Source organism: Biomphalaria glabrata, chromosome 12 (genome assembly GCF_947242115.1).
Source record: "Biomphalaria glabrata chromosome 12, xgBioGlab47.1, whole genome shotgun sequence".
In the NCBI taxonomy this organism is placed as follows: domain Eukaryota; kingdom Metazoa; phylum Mollusca; class Gastropoda; family Planorbidae; genus Biomphalaria; species Biomphalaria glabrata.
Genome location: NC_074722.1, coordinates 1752642 through 1768078, shown reverse-complemented (window position 1 = coordinate 1768078; position 15437 = coordinate 1752642). Strand labels below are relative to the sequence as shown.

The window sequence follows — 15437 nt, the reverse complement described above, 5'->3', positions numbered from 1 at the left end:
TCACTAGATCTAGAATACAGATAAAGCATCCGCCATCTTGAAAACCATCTTATAATATTGAGAGATTTTTATGCCATAGTGTCCTCTATATAAAGAAAACGAATCCAAAAATAAAAGAACTCTTTATTCATAAAAATAAACAGGTCTTGAGATTTATGAATATTATTAAGTGCATTGGAAAAATGGTAGAAGCCTCCACAAGAAATTCTCTCAGGGCCCCCACTTACTATGATCCGGCGCTGAACCAAGTTTTATGACCGCTCGACAGCCAATCCGAAAGTTGTAAGTTCAGAGTCAAAACACAATTAAAATGCCCTGGTCTGAACGAATCGTTATAGTAGACCTCAATAATGACCTGTGACGTGGCCACCTGTGGGCAGTGAAGATCAATAGCTCTTTGACCTGCGACGTGGCAACCTGTGGGCAGTGGAGATCAGTAGCTATTTGACTTGCGACGTGGCAACCTGTGGGCAGTGGAGATCAATAGCTCTTTGACTTGTGACGTGGCAACCTGTGGGCAGTGGAGATCAATAGCTCTTTGACTTGTGACGTGGCAACCTGTGGGCAGTGGAGATCAATAGCTCTTTGACTTGTGACGTGGCAACCTGTGGGCAGTGGAGATCAATAGCTCTTTGACTTGTGACGTGGCAACCTGTGGGCAGTGGAGATCAATAGCTCTTTGACTTGTGACGTGGCAACCTGTGGGCAGTGGAGATCAATAGCTCTTTGACTTGTGACGTGGCAACCTGTGGGCAGTGGAGATCAATAGCTCTTTGACTTGTGACGTGGCAACCTGTGGGCAGTGGAGATCAATAGCTCTTTGACCTGCGACGTGGCAACCTGTGGGCAGTGAAGATCAACAGCTCTTTGACTTGCGACGTGGCAACCTGTGGGCAGTGGAGATCAATAGCTCTTTGACTTGTGACGTGGCAACCTATGGGCAGTGGAGATCAATAGCTCTTTGACTTGTGACCTGGAAACGAGCTATTGGTTTCCGATGCCCACAGGATCCGACGCTGCTAGTGAGGGTTCAGGCCTTCTAGGACGATTGGTCTCGGTCTGTGTCGGGAATCAAACTCAAACCCCTTAGTTAGGTGGTCGGGTGATTTAGGTCACACAGCCACAGATCATGACAAGATCAATATCCCATTTTATTTTTCAAAAACATTGTCGGTGTGCATCCATGGATAGAATGTAGATTTAGTTCATTTCGATATTATCCATGGATAGACCCTGGATCTAGTTCATTTTGATAAGTATCCATGGATAAAATCTGGATCTAGGTCGTTTTGATATGTATCCATGGATAGAGTCTGGACCTAGTTCTTTTGGTACGTATCCATGGATAGAATTTGGATTTAGTTCTTTTGGTATGTACTCATGGGTAGAATCTGGATCTAGTTCATTTTGGTATGTATCCATGGATAGAATCTGGATCTTGTTTATTTTGATAACGATTGATTTTAGATTCCTCGTTCCATATGCTAGGACAAATTTGTACAAATGCTCCTTCTTCCCTAGTGCTATTAGACCATGGAATGGTTTGCCTGAGCTAGCCAGGAAAACCAGTGACTTGGCAGAATTTAAGTCATTGGTTAATATGCATGACTGAATGCATGACGCGTAGGACGTAATCATCTTCTTTTTTTGAAGTAACGTCTGTATTATATAAGATAAGATGTAGGTGGTTTATATCTTAAGTGTATGTACATGTTAATGGTGTAAAGTTGTGTCCCTCCAACTTCGATCAGTAAGGTGACCTCTGCTTGAGATGACCCTACTACGTTTGACTGATAGATATTGATTAATGGATGAACTTGATTTTTATTGGACAGGTCTGACGTCAAATATATATAGAAGAAGTGTACCTGATAATTGTGTTGATTGTATGATAACTTTGATAAGCAAAATGTTGTTTGTTTTTTTTTTTAGCTTAGCCGAAATCTAAAAAAAAATTTACAATAAAATATGTGTCATAAGTAGAGTTACGATATGTCTTAAGTCATGTAGCAGTGTGTCTTAAGTCATGTAGCAGTGTGTCTTAAGTCATGTGACAGTGTGTCTAAAGTCATGTGACAGTGTGTCTTAAGTCATGTAGCAGTGTGTATTAAGTCATGTAGCGGTGTGTCTAAATTCATGTGACAGTGTGTCTTAAGTCATGTAACAGTGTGTCTTAAGCCATGTAGTAGTGTGTCTAAAGTCATGTGACAGTGTGTCTAAAGTCATGTGACAGTGTGTCTAAAGTCATGTGACAGTGTGTCTAAAGTCATGTGACAGTGTGTCTAAAGTAATGTAACAGTGTGTCCTAGGTCATGAAACAGTCTGTCTAAAGTTACGAAATAGTGTGTCTAATGTCATGAAATAGTGTCTAAGCTACGAAACAGTGTGTCTAAAGTCATGAAACAGTATTTCAGAAATCATGAAACAGTTTGCCTAAAGTTGAAACAGTGTGTCAAAAGTCTTATTGTAGACAAAAGTCTTATTGTAGACAAAAGTCTTATTGTATACAGAAGTCTTAATGTAGACAAAAGTCTTATTGTAGACTAAAGTCTTAATGTAGACATAGTCTTAATGTACCGAAAGTCTTAAGTCAAAGAAAGTATGTGATCGAGGCCTAGACCTTGGCTTTATAGCGTACAGAAACATGTGTCTGCTGCATAATCCCTAAGCCTTAGCCTTAGTAACACAAAGAAAACCTGTGTATGAGGCCTAAGCCCTGGGGCCTAGGCCTTCGCCAGAACGATTTTGTTTACGTGTAAATCATTTTCATAGCATATTAATCTGAATCATTGTTATGTTTATAATTTACTTTATTTAAATCGAGGCTAATTGGCTTTCTTTTAAAAAGCTTATATCAAGTCACTCTGTCTGTCTGTCTGTCTGGTAAATTTTTGTACACGTTTTATCGCCTACTTCCCATTCTCGGATCGAACTGAAACCTTCCACAGATGTTCACTGTTTCTAACAAAACACCAAAAGAATAAAAAAAAAATTAATTGGTAATTCATTCATTTTGTTTGATATTGGAAAAAAGGAAATAAATCATACAGAAACGAGATATAGTGGCTGTAAATGTGGAGTTCTTCCTCTTGGATAAGCTTTCTGTTTTATTTAAGTATATTTAATATTTTGCTTGTATTGTTTTATTGATTTTTTTTGTTATATATTTTATTTTTCAGACGATGTGTAAAGTCAAGAATAAATTCGCGGTATTCGCGGTCATTTCCTTTGCCGCCATCTTGAACTTGACCTTGTTCTACAGCGTCTCGCAGAAGTTGAAGAAAAGTAGGTCATTCGGGGGCAGTTTCCTTTACTACATATCTGGCAACGACGTCACAACGTCACTCTTCATAAAAGATGGCAACGTCAACCAGTCCGTCAATCAGACAATCCATCAGTCAGTCAATCAATCATTTGCGCCTACAGATGAAAGCTCCGGAGATTCGCCAAGTTCTTCCGGTGACTCGAGCTGGTGCTCTTTCCCGCAACTGGATCCTTTCGATAGTAAAATCCGGCATCTCTTAAAGGCCGCCAAGCCCATTGACTGCTCTGCGCACTGGCCCAACTTGGTCTACGCCGATGGCGACTATCTCTACGTGAACATGTCAAAGGTCAAGCCTTCGCACAAGTTCAAGCATTGTCGGTATGTTTCACGAGCTCGCCATGGGGGCAACTGCTCCGACAGAAAAACAAAGACTCTCTACACAAGTGACTATTTCACAACATACATCAAAGTGAATGAAACAGACTCCTACGTCTTTGTAGAGTGTCTCAGCACCTCCCGCAGCGTCATATCCCGGTCTTACATTACGCTCATTCGAAAAAGACACGCTCTTGAGGAGGAGCTCTATCAAAACCTCGCAAGCCACCGAAAGACCGCATCGCCGAAAGAAACCCTAAGCGTCATTATGCTCGGCCTGGACGGCATGTCGAAGCAAAACTTCCAGCGAACAATGCCCAAAACTCGAGAGTTCCTCGAACGAGATTTACAGGCCGTGGAACTTCGGAAGTTCAACAAAATCGGGCTCAACACGTTCCCGAACTTTGCCGGTCTGTTGGCAGGGCGCCACGAAGAAGAGCTCAAGTATTCTTATAATGAGTATCTAGATAAGATTAACGATAAATTCATATGGAGCCCGTACCGGAAAGCTGGATACCGGACGTTCTTAATGCTCGACTCAATGGCGGTGAGCGCGTTTCACTATTTGAAACTTGGGTGGATGAAGCCGCCCGTTGACTATTACGTCAGAGAGATGGTCATCGACTCGGACATAGACAAAAAGACCAGAGGGAAGGAGTTCCAGTGCTACGGCGATAAGACAGAAATAGAAACACTTACGGACCTCGTTGTTCAGTTTGCTAGGGTGTTTAATCATTCAACAACGCCGTACTTCTCTTTCAGGTGATTAAAAGTTCTTTAATCATTCAACAAAGCCGTACTTTTCGTTCATTTAGTTCATTCAATTAGTTGATTCACTTCATTTATTTTCTTCATTCATTTAGTTAGTTCATTTAGTTAGTTCATTAAGTTCATTCAGTTGTTCATTTAGTTAGTTCATTTAGTTCATTTAGTTCATTCAGTTAGTCCATTAAGTTCATCTAGTTAGTTCATTAAGTTCATTCCGTTAGTTCATTCAGATAGTTCATTTAGTTCATTCAGTTAGTCCATTCAGTTAGTTCATTTAGTTAGTTCATTAAGTTCATTCCGTTAGTTCATTTAGCTATTTCATTTAGCAAGTTCGTTTAGTTCATTTAGTTAGTCTATTTAGTTCATACATAGATAGTTCATTTAGTTAGTTCATTAGTTCATCCAGTTAGTTCATTTATTCATTTGGTTAGCTTATTTAGCTAGTTCATTATTGTCTTAGTTAGTTCGTTAGTTCATTAGCTAGTTCATCCAATTCATGTAGCTCATTTAGTTAGTTCATTTAGTTAGTTCATTAGTTCATTTAGTTACTTTATTTAGTTACTTCATTTAGTATTAGTTTGTTCATTTTGTTCATTCCGTTAGTTCATTAATTTATTTAGTTAGTTCATTCAATTCATGTAGCTCATTTAGTTAGTTCATTTAGCTAGTTCATCAGTTCATTTAGTTACTTCATTTAGTTTTAGTTTGTTTATTTAGTTCATTCAGTTAGTTTATTTGGTTTATCCAGTTAGTCCATTTAGTTCATTCCGTTAGTTCACTTAGTTCCTTCAGCTCATTCCGTTAGTTCATTGTATCTCAAGAGTATGTCAATTATTAAGTTAGCCTAATTATTGTCCATTCCACTTGCAATAGCGCGAACATTTCAGATTCAATTCTCGTGGTCGGTTTAAGGTCTGCCTCGTGGTACCCCACGTAACTTTCGCGGCGACAGAGAGCACGGCTCAGGGGAAAAAAAAGAGGGGGGGGGGGACAACAAGTCCTACTCTTCCTCTTTATACATTCTTTAAATTTGACTACATTTATGTGTGTATTATTTACACACGACAATATCTGGTGTCATTAAACTAGTTGCTTGTTTTTCCTGTAGCTTTGTTTTGATTTTGCCCCTTCGTACTGCCCTTCGTTTTCAAACCATGGCCACCGCTTCACATATATTTCTTTCAATGTAGTCGAAATTCCTGGATCAGGTAACTGTTTATTTCTATCAGTCGCATATTTCTGGAAAAATGTCATCGACGAAACTGTTGCTCTCGAACTTTGCAAGATGGCTGTAAGCTTTGTTTGCGAACATTTGCATAAACTATGGCGACGCCCTGTCCGTTGTTCTTACTCACGGAAGCACAGTCATACACTCCGCTCGACAATACGTCTGCCTACATGAATACTTCCGGCCAAATAGCGGCGTATGCTACGCCGCGGGTCGACTAGTACAACATAAGAATAATTTAAAAATACGTTGCCATATCTATAAGCAATTCACGCATCAATATGTGTAAAACAGGGGTTCTCAGCCTGTGGGTCGCGACCCCCCTTGGGGGTCGATTGACGATTTGCCACGGGTCGCCTAAGACCGTCGAAAATATGGACTGTTACTGTCTATTCTTCTATTGCTGTATGTGTGTGTGTGGGGGGGGGGGGTCGCGGCAGAGTGGGGGATTGTAAAGAGTGGTTGCCGAGCTTAAAAGGTTGAGAACCGCTGGTGTAAAACATTAGCATGCACTCTATCGGCCTGAGAAAATGTATTGAACTATTTCCGTCAGTGATCTCCCCTGTTCTTCTTAGTTTGTGAACATTAATTTAACACGGTGTACTTGTGAATAAAAGTCATTCAAGGGAAGCAACCCAGTGAAATATTCCTATATTTTGTCATTCTTAATTACGTCCCTTTTTACTAATGTAAATAATTCTCTTCACTCTTCGCGTAATTAAGCCAAATTTTTGTCTGCTAGATTTATGTAAAAATTCTTTACAATATGTCAACAATTTCCTTATATATGTTTTATATGTGGAGGCGCGGTGGCTGAGTGGTAATGCGCTTGGCTTCCGAACCGGGATTCGAATCCTGGTGAAGACTAGGATTTTTATTTTGAAATTTTAAGGGCGCCTCTGGGTCCACCCAGCTCTAATGGGTACCTGACATGATTGGGGCAAAGTAAAAGCGGTTGGTCGTTGTGCTGGTCACATGACACCCTCGTTAACCGTGGGCTACAAGAACAGATGACCATTACGTCATTTGCCCTATAGATCGCAAGGTCTGAAAGCAGAATGTCTTTATATGTGAGTAGGCCTACTCGCTTTTAATTATTAAAGACACTTAATCACCAACAATAGGGTACCGGTACTAACGTAATATTTTTTCCTTTATGTTAAATTCGGCTGCCTTACTATGTCCCGCATGTTAAAGTGCTAACTAGTGATAACGCATGTTAAAGTGCTAACTAATGATAACGCATGTTAAAGTGCTAACTAATGATCCCGCATGTTAAAGTGCTAACTAATGATAACGCATGTTAAAGTGCTAACTAATGATAACGCATGTTAAAGTGCTAACTAATGATAACGCATGTTAAAGTGCTAACTAGTGATCACGCATGTAAAAGTGATAACTAATGCAAAATATTTTTAAAAAGCATAACTTCAACTAGAATGAAACCAGCGACGGACAGCTCTTTAAGCAAACCTCTGTATGGAATCTAGATAAGGTTATACATTCAAGACCAGTGTTCCATACCCACGGCAAACTATCTAAGTAAAGTAAAAAGTAAAGTTCCCCTTTCAGACCTTGTGGTCTATAGGGCAGATGATGGAAAGGTCGTCTGTTACTGTGGCCTACGGTTAACAAGGGTATCATGTGGCCAGAACAACGACCAACCGCCTTTACTTTTCCCCAACTAATGTCAGGTATCCATTACAGATGGGTGGACTCAGAAGCGCCCGAAGATCCCGAAATAAAAATCCCAGTCTTCAGATTTCGAACCCCGGACCCCGGTTCGGAAGCCAAGCGCTCTACTACTCAGCCGCCGAGCCTCCAAACTATCCAAAAAATAGTCCGCAATAGCCAGTTTAGTGTGGCTCTGTCTCATCTAAGCAAACCGTGGAAACTATGGAAAAGTAACATAAGCTTCCCAGTAAAATTAAAACTCTTCGCTAGTGGTTAATATATAAAACACCGACTGCGACAGCTTGTTTTGTTTTACATGTTTCGGATGTTCCTTCAGAGTTGAAGATAGTTTACTTCCTAGTCCAAAACCTCCCGAAGGAAGACGGGGGATGATAGCGGGCAGGGTTTGAACCCTCGACCGTCGATAAATCCGAACGACAGTCCAGCGCGCAAACCGCACGACCAGGCAGCCATCCAGCTGTTTGGTAATCGTACATACCACTCTTGTTTCAGTTTCCTGATGCGTCAGACACACGACCAGCAACACTTGGCGGCTGCTGGAGACATCTTGTACTTCAATTTTCTGAGGACATTGGTGGACAACAACCTACTGACCAACACTTTGCTGATCTTTTTTAGTGACCACGGTCCAAGGTTTGGAGCTTTCAGGTAGCAGTCGCAAATACACGATACACTTTGTGGGTCTGTGTGTGTCAGAGAGTGTGTGTGTGTCAGAGAGTGTGTGTGTGTCAGAGAGAGTGTGTGTGTCAGAGAGTGTGTGTGTGTGAGAAAGAGAGAGATCCCCGGGGCCGTGAGATTCATAACAAATGAATATTCACATTTGACTAGAACAACACCATTAGTAAAATCACTAAATTCAGAGATACTTCAGGACAGGACAGTAGAATATAAAGTAAAGTGGCAATAAGATCTACTATACTGAACCCTAACCAGTGGCGTAGCTAGAGTGGGGAGTGGAGTTAAATTATCCCCAAGGCCCCCACTTGAGGGGTCTCAAAATTAGTGTTTTTAACATTAAATATTAAATAGTATGCAAAATGCAGTGGCCCCCAAATAGGTCAAGCCCCTCGGGCCCCAAATGATGGTGAGTTCCTAGCTACGCCACTGACCCTAACTATGAAATAGAAAAACACAACCTATAGAAAAACACAACCTATAGAAAAACACAACCTATAGAAAAACACAACCTATAGAAAAACACAACCTATAGAAAAACACAACCTATAGAAAAACACAACCTATAGAAAAACACAACCTATAGAAAAACACAACCTATAGAAAAACACAACCTATAGAAAAACACAACCTATAGAAAAACACAACCTATAGAAAAACACAACCTATAGAAAAACACAACCTATAGAAAAACACAACCTATAGAAAAACACAACCTATAGAAAAACACAACCTATAGAAAAACACAACCTATAGAAAAACACAACCTATAGAAAAACACAACCTATAGAAAAACACAACCTATAGAAAAACACAACCTATAAAAAAAATAACTCAGAAAGACAAAAAGGTAGAAGCGTATTTCTTATTTCGTTTCCTTGGACAAATTCTTACAAGTACTCCTTCTTCCATGGTGTCATTAGAGCATGAAACGGGTTGCCTGAATCAGACAGAAAAAACAATGACTTAACAGAGTTAAAGTTTCTTATTAACATGCAGGACTAGGTTGACAAGTAGGTTCACGTAGAGTCGTAGACGGAAAGTGTCACCACCTCAAAGTTGGTGCCATAGAGTAGAAACCCTAATTCTGTATTGTGTATGTTAATTCCATATTGTGAATCTTATTCACAACCCATGTTGCACTAAGGTGAACACTTTTGACCTTAGGTGAACCAGGGAGTTAAAGGCAGTCAGTCCACATAGAGATCTTGTAGCAAGCACTTGTATTGAGTCACTTAAGATATAAGCAGTAGAGTTAGATGTTTAAAGTAGTTGGTTATAGAATAAGTACTAAGTTGTGATATTCGTATATTACTGTTGGATTAATACTGACCATTCCTGGGTCGAATTGTATGGTGTATTCACTATGTGGTGTTATATTAAACTTATTGTATCTGCTACACCCAGCGTCATTTCATTATTCAGTGATTTGTAACAAGAACCCAATGTCACCACCACGCCTACATTGACAGCCACATTCATAACATTATAAAATAAACCGGTGACAGAAAGTAATTGTAATATTATAGGAGTATAAGATTATAAGTGTGTATTGAGACTTGTTAGTGTGTGTGAAAGCAAGTGTGTTTTAGATCTGGTGGAGCTCAAGAGTCAGAATACGTAAACTAGTTTAAGTTCCTGACACTTAGAATTGGAATCTAACGATGTGTTTTACTCGTTAATTAGTGACACTAACAATTAGATCAATCTGTTAGTAGTAAATTTAACTCTTTTTTTTTTACCAATTATCACTTATTTTATAAATAATAATAATAATAATATCACTCGAACACGGCTACCATCTCTTGAAGACCTTTTTCATGAAAGATGCCTTTCCAAAACACACACGTTCAACCGCCGTTACATCCGATCTGAACGGAGTAGTCGTCGAGTTTCCATTAGGACTAAAACAGAAAGATTTGTTTTTAAATCCTTTATTCCACTTTTGGTCAGAATGTTACAAAGTCATCTGTCGTCATCGAGAAGTACATAGAAGTCAAAGTCATAAAGCGCTGGTTGTGAGTGTGTTTCGTGTGTGTATGTTGTTCGTATTTGCATCTATATTGTTATTGTTACAATAGTTACGCTGAGGTGGTCAATTGTAGTCCAACTTTTCCATTTTGATTGGACTAATAAAAATGATCTTCTCTTATCTTAATAATAATAATAATAATAATAATAACATCACTTATTCTATTACACTTATTCTGTCTTTTATTTTCACATTAGAAAAAATTATTAAGCAGATTGCCTAATTGGCTAATTTTAAATTCTACTTTATTTTCAATATAGCCAACTAAATAATTATAGTTTCTAAAATATTTTTTGTAAAAAAAAAAAAAAAAAAAAAAAAAAAATATGTTAAGATAGAACCCACGACATTCACATTATCAGCACAAAATCTATCAGCCTAACCAGAGCCTAACCCCTCAACTCAAGAAAACATGAAGAAACTGGAACAGACACAAAATAGAGCAGTGAGATTCATAACAAACGAATATTCACATTTGACTAGAGTAACACCTTTAGTAAAATCACTAAATTTAGAAAGCCTTCAGGACAGAAGGCTCAAAAGTAAAGTAGCAATCATACATAAAACACTGAACCATAATCTTCAAATACAAAAAAAAACAAAATTTAATAAAATACTCTGAAAGACACAAAGATAAAGGCACATTCCTCGTCCCATATGCTAGGACAAATTTGTACAAATACTCCTTCTTCCCTAGTGCTATTAGAGCATGGAATGGGTTGCCTGAGCTAGCCAGGAAAACTAGTGACTTGGCAGAATTTAAGTCATTGGTTAATATGCATGACTAAATGCATGACGCGTAGGACGTAATCATCTTCTTTTTTGAAGTAACGTCTGTATTATATAAGATAAGATAAGATTTTAGTTTGAAATAAATGATAAAATTCTTTAGTTTTATTTTGTTCACCGTTGAGCTACGATAACAGCAAGAAACAAAAAATACATGTTTATTTAATGCTACGGTTGATATTGACGAAGGCCTCGTGGCCGTAACGATCGTAGCTTCAATTTTCTAGAGTTTGGCATAAACAAAATGTTTCTTTTCATATCGAGTCATTCATTTACTGGTCTACAGTTGAAAACCCCACGATGATACTATGTGTCCATTACAATGGCCAAGCACATATAGTCTCCTCACTTGGTGCCCTCATTAAAGTGTATTAGTTCAGTTTGAACTTCAGTCAAGGCAACAGTCATGTGTCTACTGGACTAACAGCTGCGTTCACTCGGGTAAAATTGTCCTAGAATGTCCTAGAATTTATCGTTATTTGTGTTACTGCTTTACAATTTCAAAAGTTACTATTAAAAGTTGTTTTTTCTTCGACATTTTACTTTTTCTTTTAGTTCAATTTTTTTTCCCAATCACTTGATGTAAATCTGTAAACGGTAGTTGTAAACGATAACATTATCAAGAAATATTTGCTGAGTAAAAGAGCAAACACATTGCATATTTCACTGAAAGCTAAGCCCGAACAAGACTCTGGCCCCAAAACCCTCCTATAGAAGAAAAACTATACGGAGAACTGCTTGATCTGGAAACCACTGCACAGTTCATCTCAGATATAGGATTGCTGATCTGAACCCTCCGACATGTAAAATGAGAAGGACGAAGATGAAGAACAATGAAAACTAGATGAATGATAAATGTAACTAGATGAAGGATAAATGTAACTAGATGAATGATAAATGTAACTAGATGAAGGATAAATGTAACTAGATGAATGATAAATGTAACTAGATGAAGGATAAATGTAACTAGATGAATGATAAATGTAACTAGATGAAGGATAAATGCAACTAGATGAATGATAAATGCAACTAGATGAATGATAAATGTAACTAGATGAAGGATAAATGCAACTAGATGAAGGATAAATGCAACTAGATGAATGATAAATGTAACTAGATGAAGGATAAATGCAACTAGATGAATGATAAATGTAACTAGATGAAGGATAAATGCAACTAGATGAATGATAAATGCAACTAGATGAAGGATAAATGTAACTAGATGAATGATAAATGTAACTAGATGAATGATAAATGCAACTAGATGAATGATAAATGCAACTAGATGAATGATAAATGCAACTAGATGAAGGATAAATGCAACTAGATGAATGATAAATGCAACTAGATGAATGATAAATGCAACTAGATGAATGATAAATGCAACTAGATGAAGGATAAATGCAACTAGATGAATGATAAATGCAACTAGATGAAGGATAAATGTAACTAGATGAATGATAAATGTAACTAGATGAATGATAAATGCAACTAGATGAATGATAAATGCAACTAGATGAATGATAAATGCAACTAGATGAAGGATAAATGCAACTAGATGAATGATAAATGCAACTAGATGAATGATAAATGCAACTAGATGAATGATAAATGCAACTAGATGAAGGATAAATGCAACTAGATGAATGATAAATGCAACTAGATGAATGATAAATGCAACTAGATGAATGATAAATGCAACTAGATGAAGGATAAATGCAACTAGATGAATGATAAATGCAACTAGATGAATGATAAATGCAACTAGATGAATGATAAATGCAACTAGATGAATGATAAATGCAACTAGATGAATGATAAATGCAACTAGATGAATGATAAATGCAACTAGATGAATGATAAATGCAACTAGATGAATGATAAATGCAACTAGTTGAATGATAAATGCAACTAGATAAATGATAAATGCAACTAGATGAATGATAAATGCAACTAGATGAATGATAAATGCAACTAGATGAATGATAAATGCAACTAGATGAATGATAAATGCAACTAGATGAATGATAAATGCAACTAGATGAATGATAAATGCAACTAGATGAATGATAAATGCAAGTACAATTTTCAAAATGGCGAAACTTTTCAATTCTAATAAAAACAAAATTTTATAGATGGCTTCGAAGAAACAGCTGGATATATTTATTGTCACAGCTTGGTAGGAGTTCTCAACATGTAGAATTCACTCTTCTAATAACTAAAGTGTATAACGCATTGGGAGTCCGGGCTTAGTTAATTAGAGGCCCTAGGCCAGGGGTTCTCAACCTGTGGCTCGCGACCCCCTTGGGGGTCGAATGACGATTTGTCAGGGGTCGCATAAGACCATCGAAAATATGGATTGTTATTGTCTATGCTTCTATCGCTGTGTGTGTGTGTGGGAGGGGGGGGTCGCGGCAAATTGGGAGATTGTAGAAAGGGGTCGCCGAGCATAAAAGGTTGAGAACCGCTGCCCTAGGCGAAGTAAATTTGGAGGCCCCAAATGAAATAGAAGAATAAAAAATAAAGACCAAATAAAAAATCACGCAGTTTATTAAAAGCCTACCTGGCAACAAATCACTGAAAGAGCTATTTCCTTAGCGTTAAAATAGAAAAATAGAAAATAAAGGCCGAAAAAAAAATCTCGCAGTTTATTAAAAGCCTACCTGGCAACTAATCACTGAAACATAGAGCTATTTCCTTAGCGCTCAAACAGTGTTCTGTAAACTTCTTGAACATATTCGTACAGACGACATAAAAGATCATCAGAAATAAAATGTTCATGTTTTCATCTCGAATAAATGGTCTTTTCTCTTCAACCGAATTTGTATATCAATCAAAGCGCCCTGCACGCAGTGGTACTTCAAGGACGATCCATGACCAGCTAAACTGATACTTGAGATTTGATCCAAATTTCGCCATTTTTTTCTCTTAAAAATTCCTTGCGAGGTCCATACCAATAGGAGGCCATAGGCAGCCGCCTAGTTTGCCTATGCCTGAGGCCGGCCCTGGTCCTGCAATAATGCTATTAGATCAAGGGATGGGTTGCCTGAATCAGTCTGAGTAGCTAATGACATTGTTGAATTTAGGTTCCAGTCCACAAGCAAGACTAGAATGCAATTATCTCTTTTGAAGTAACTTCTGTAATTTATAAAATAAAATACTTTTGCTATTATCTTAAACTTTTTATCACCATTAAAAAAAAATGACATACTTCACCAAACACTACCGGAAGTTCCAGTAGCAAAAGTCAACCTCTTTCGCACACAATTTCAACAGTGAACTCTGACCTTTTCACTAATTCCTTTTCTTACTTTTTAACCACTATCCTGTTATCTGTACTTATTACAATTATTTCGCTTATTCCCCTTTGGTCAAAAAATATTAAAAGATAAGATATAGCCGATGTTACACATTTAAATAAAGTGTTTAATTGTATTAATATTTCTTTCTTCTACAGGCAAACGCTACAAGGAATGATCGAAGGGCGGACTCCATATTTCTATTTTGTTTTTCCCGCTTGGTTCAAGGCTAAATACCCGGAAGTGATGAAAGTGCTTAGCGTCAATCAAGACAGGCTGACTTCCCACTTCGACGTTCATGAAACGCTCATGGACATCCTCAACTTCCAAGGAGAAACAGGCCAAGGGGAGCTGACCAGCAGAGGCATCAGCTTGTTCAAGGAAATCCCCAGAGAACGTACGTGCGAACATATAGGTGTTCCGGTAGAGTACTGCGCATGCGTGCAGCTCTCTGAGAGCAGCGTGGCGCCTGAAGTCAAGCAGAAAATGGCCAAGACAATCTTGTATCATGTTATATCGCTAACAGAGCACATTAGAAAATCGTGCGCGGCGTATACCCTAACCTCAGTTAATGCGGTGCTGAAAATGTCTTTAAAGAAAGATGATAAGGAACTGTATGCCTTGCTCATCACTGCCAATCCTGGAAATGCAGTTTTTGAAGGTTATGTGACTTTAGATAAAAACGGCAGTACTACTCTATCAGGACATGTTATTAGAGCAAGCATGTACGGTAAACACGCTAACTGCATCAACGACTTGCATTTACGAAATTATTGTTACTGTAGACGTTAAAAAAAAAACCACCTAACATATTAGCCTCATCTTCGTGTCTTGATAGTTCAAGGCTTGGAGTATCTACGCACGTGAATAGATATGGATATTACAAAAAGGTCAAAGTTGAAACCAATCGTTTGGTCTAACAGTTCACCCAAACGCCATATCATCCCACACAAGATAGTACTCTGTCTTTGAGTGATTTGTAGAAATATTACTCATTTGTTGAGTATTCGACTTACGAACGATTCATTCAAATATGTATCGAATATGGAGTAGTTGCCAAAACTCAAAAGGCGAACGAAACTTCGACTTCGTCACGTGACCACTACAAAAAGAAACAGACTAACATCTGGATGTGCAATATCGTATCCGGTTGGTTGAACGGATCTAACTTCAAGGCTTGTTAGTCTACAAAAAAAATTGTTGCCAGATTGGACAACCAAACTGTAAATTTTTGGTAGGACAATTACGGTGAGCTAAAATTGCAATATCAAAACAATTCCATCATCAGGCAAACTTAAAAATGGATGAATA

General features: G+C 38.0%; 1 protein-coding gene across 4 annotated transcripts in view; it reads left to right on the top strand.

Moving 5' to 3' along the window:
- Positions 1-14934, top strand: part of LOC106065937 (uncharacterized) — a 35759-nt gene extending 20825 nt beyond the window's left edge. For all 4 annotated transcript variants that reach the window (XM_056006205.1, XM_056006203.1, XM_056006206.1 and 1 more), the window contains exons 2-4: positions 3180-4402; positions 7824-7979; positions 14285-14934. In XM_056006205.1, the coding sequence (XP_055862180.1) occupies positions 3183-4402; positions 7824-7979; positions 14285-14918 (2010 nt within the window). In that variant the 5' untranslated portion in view covers positions 3180-3182 and the 3' untranslated portion in view covers positions 14919-14934. The remainder of the gene's footprint in view (positions 1-3179; positions 4403-7823; positions 7980-14284) is intronic.
- Positions 14935-15437: the final 503 nt, after the last annotated feature.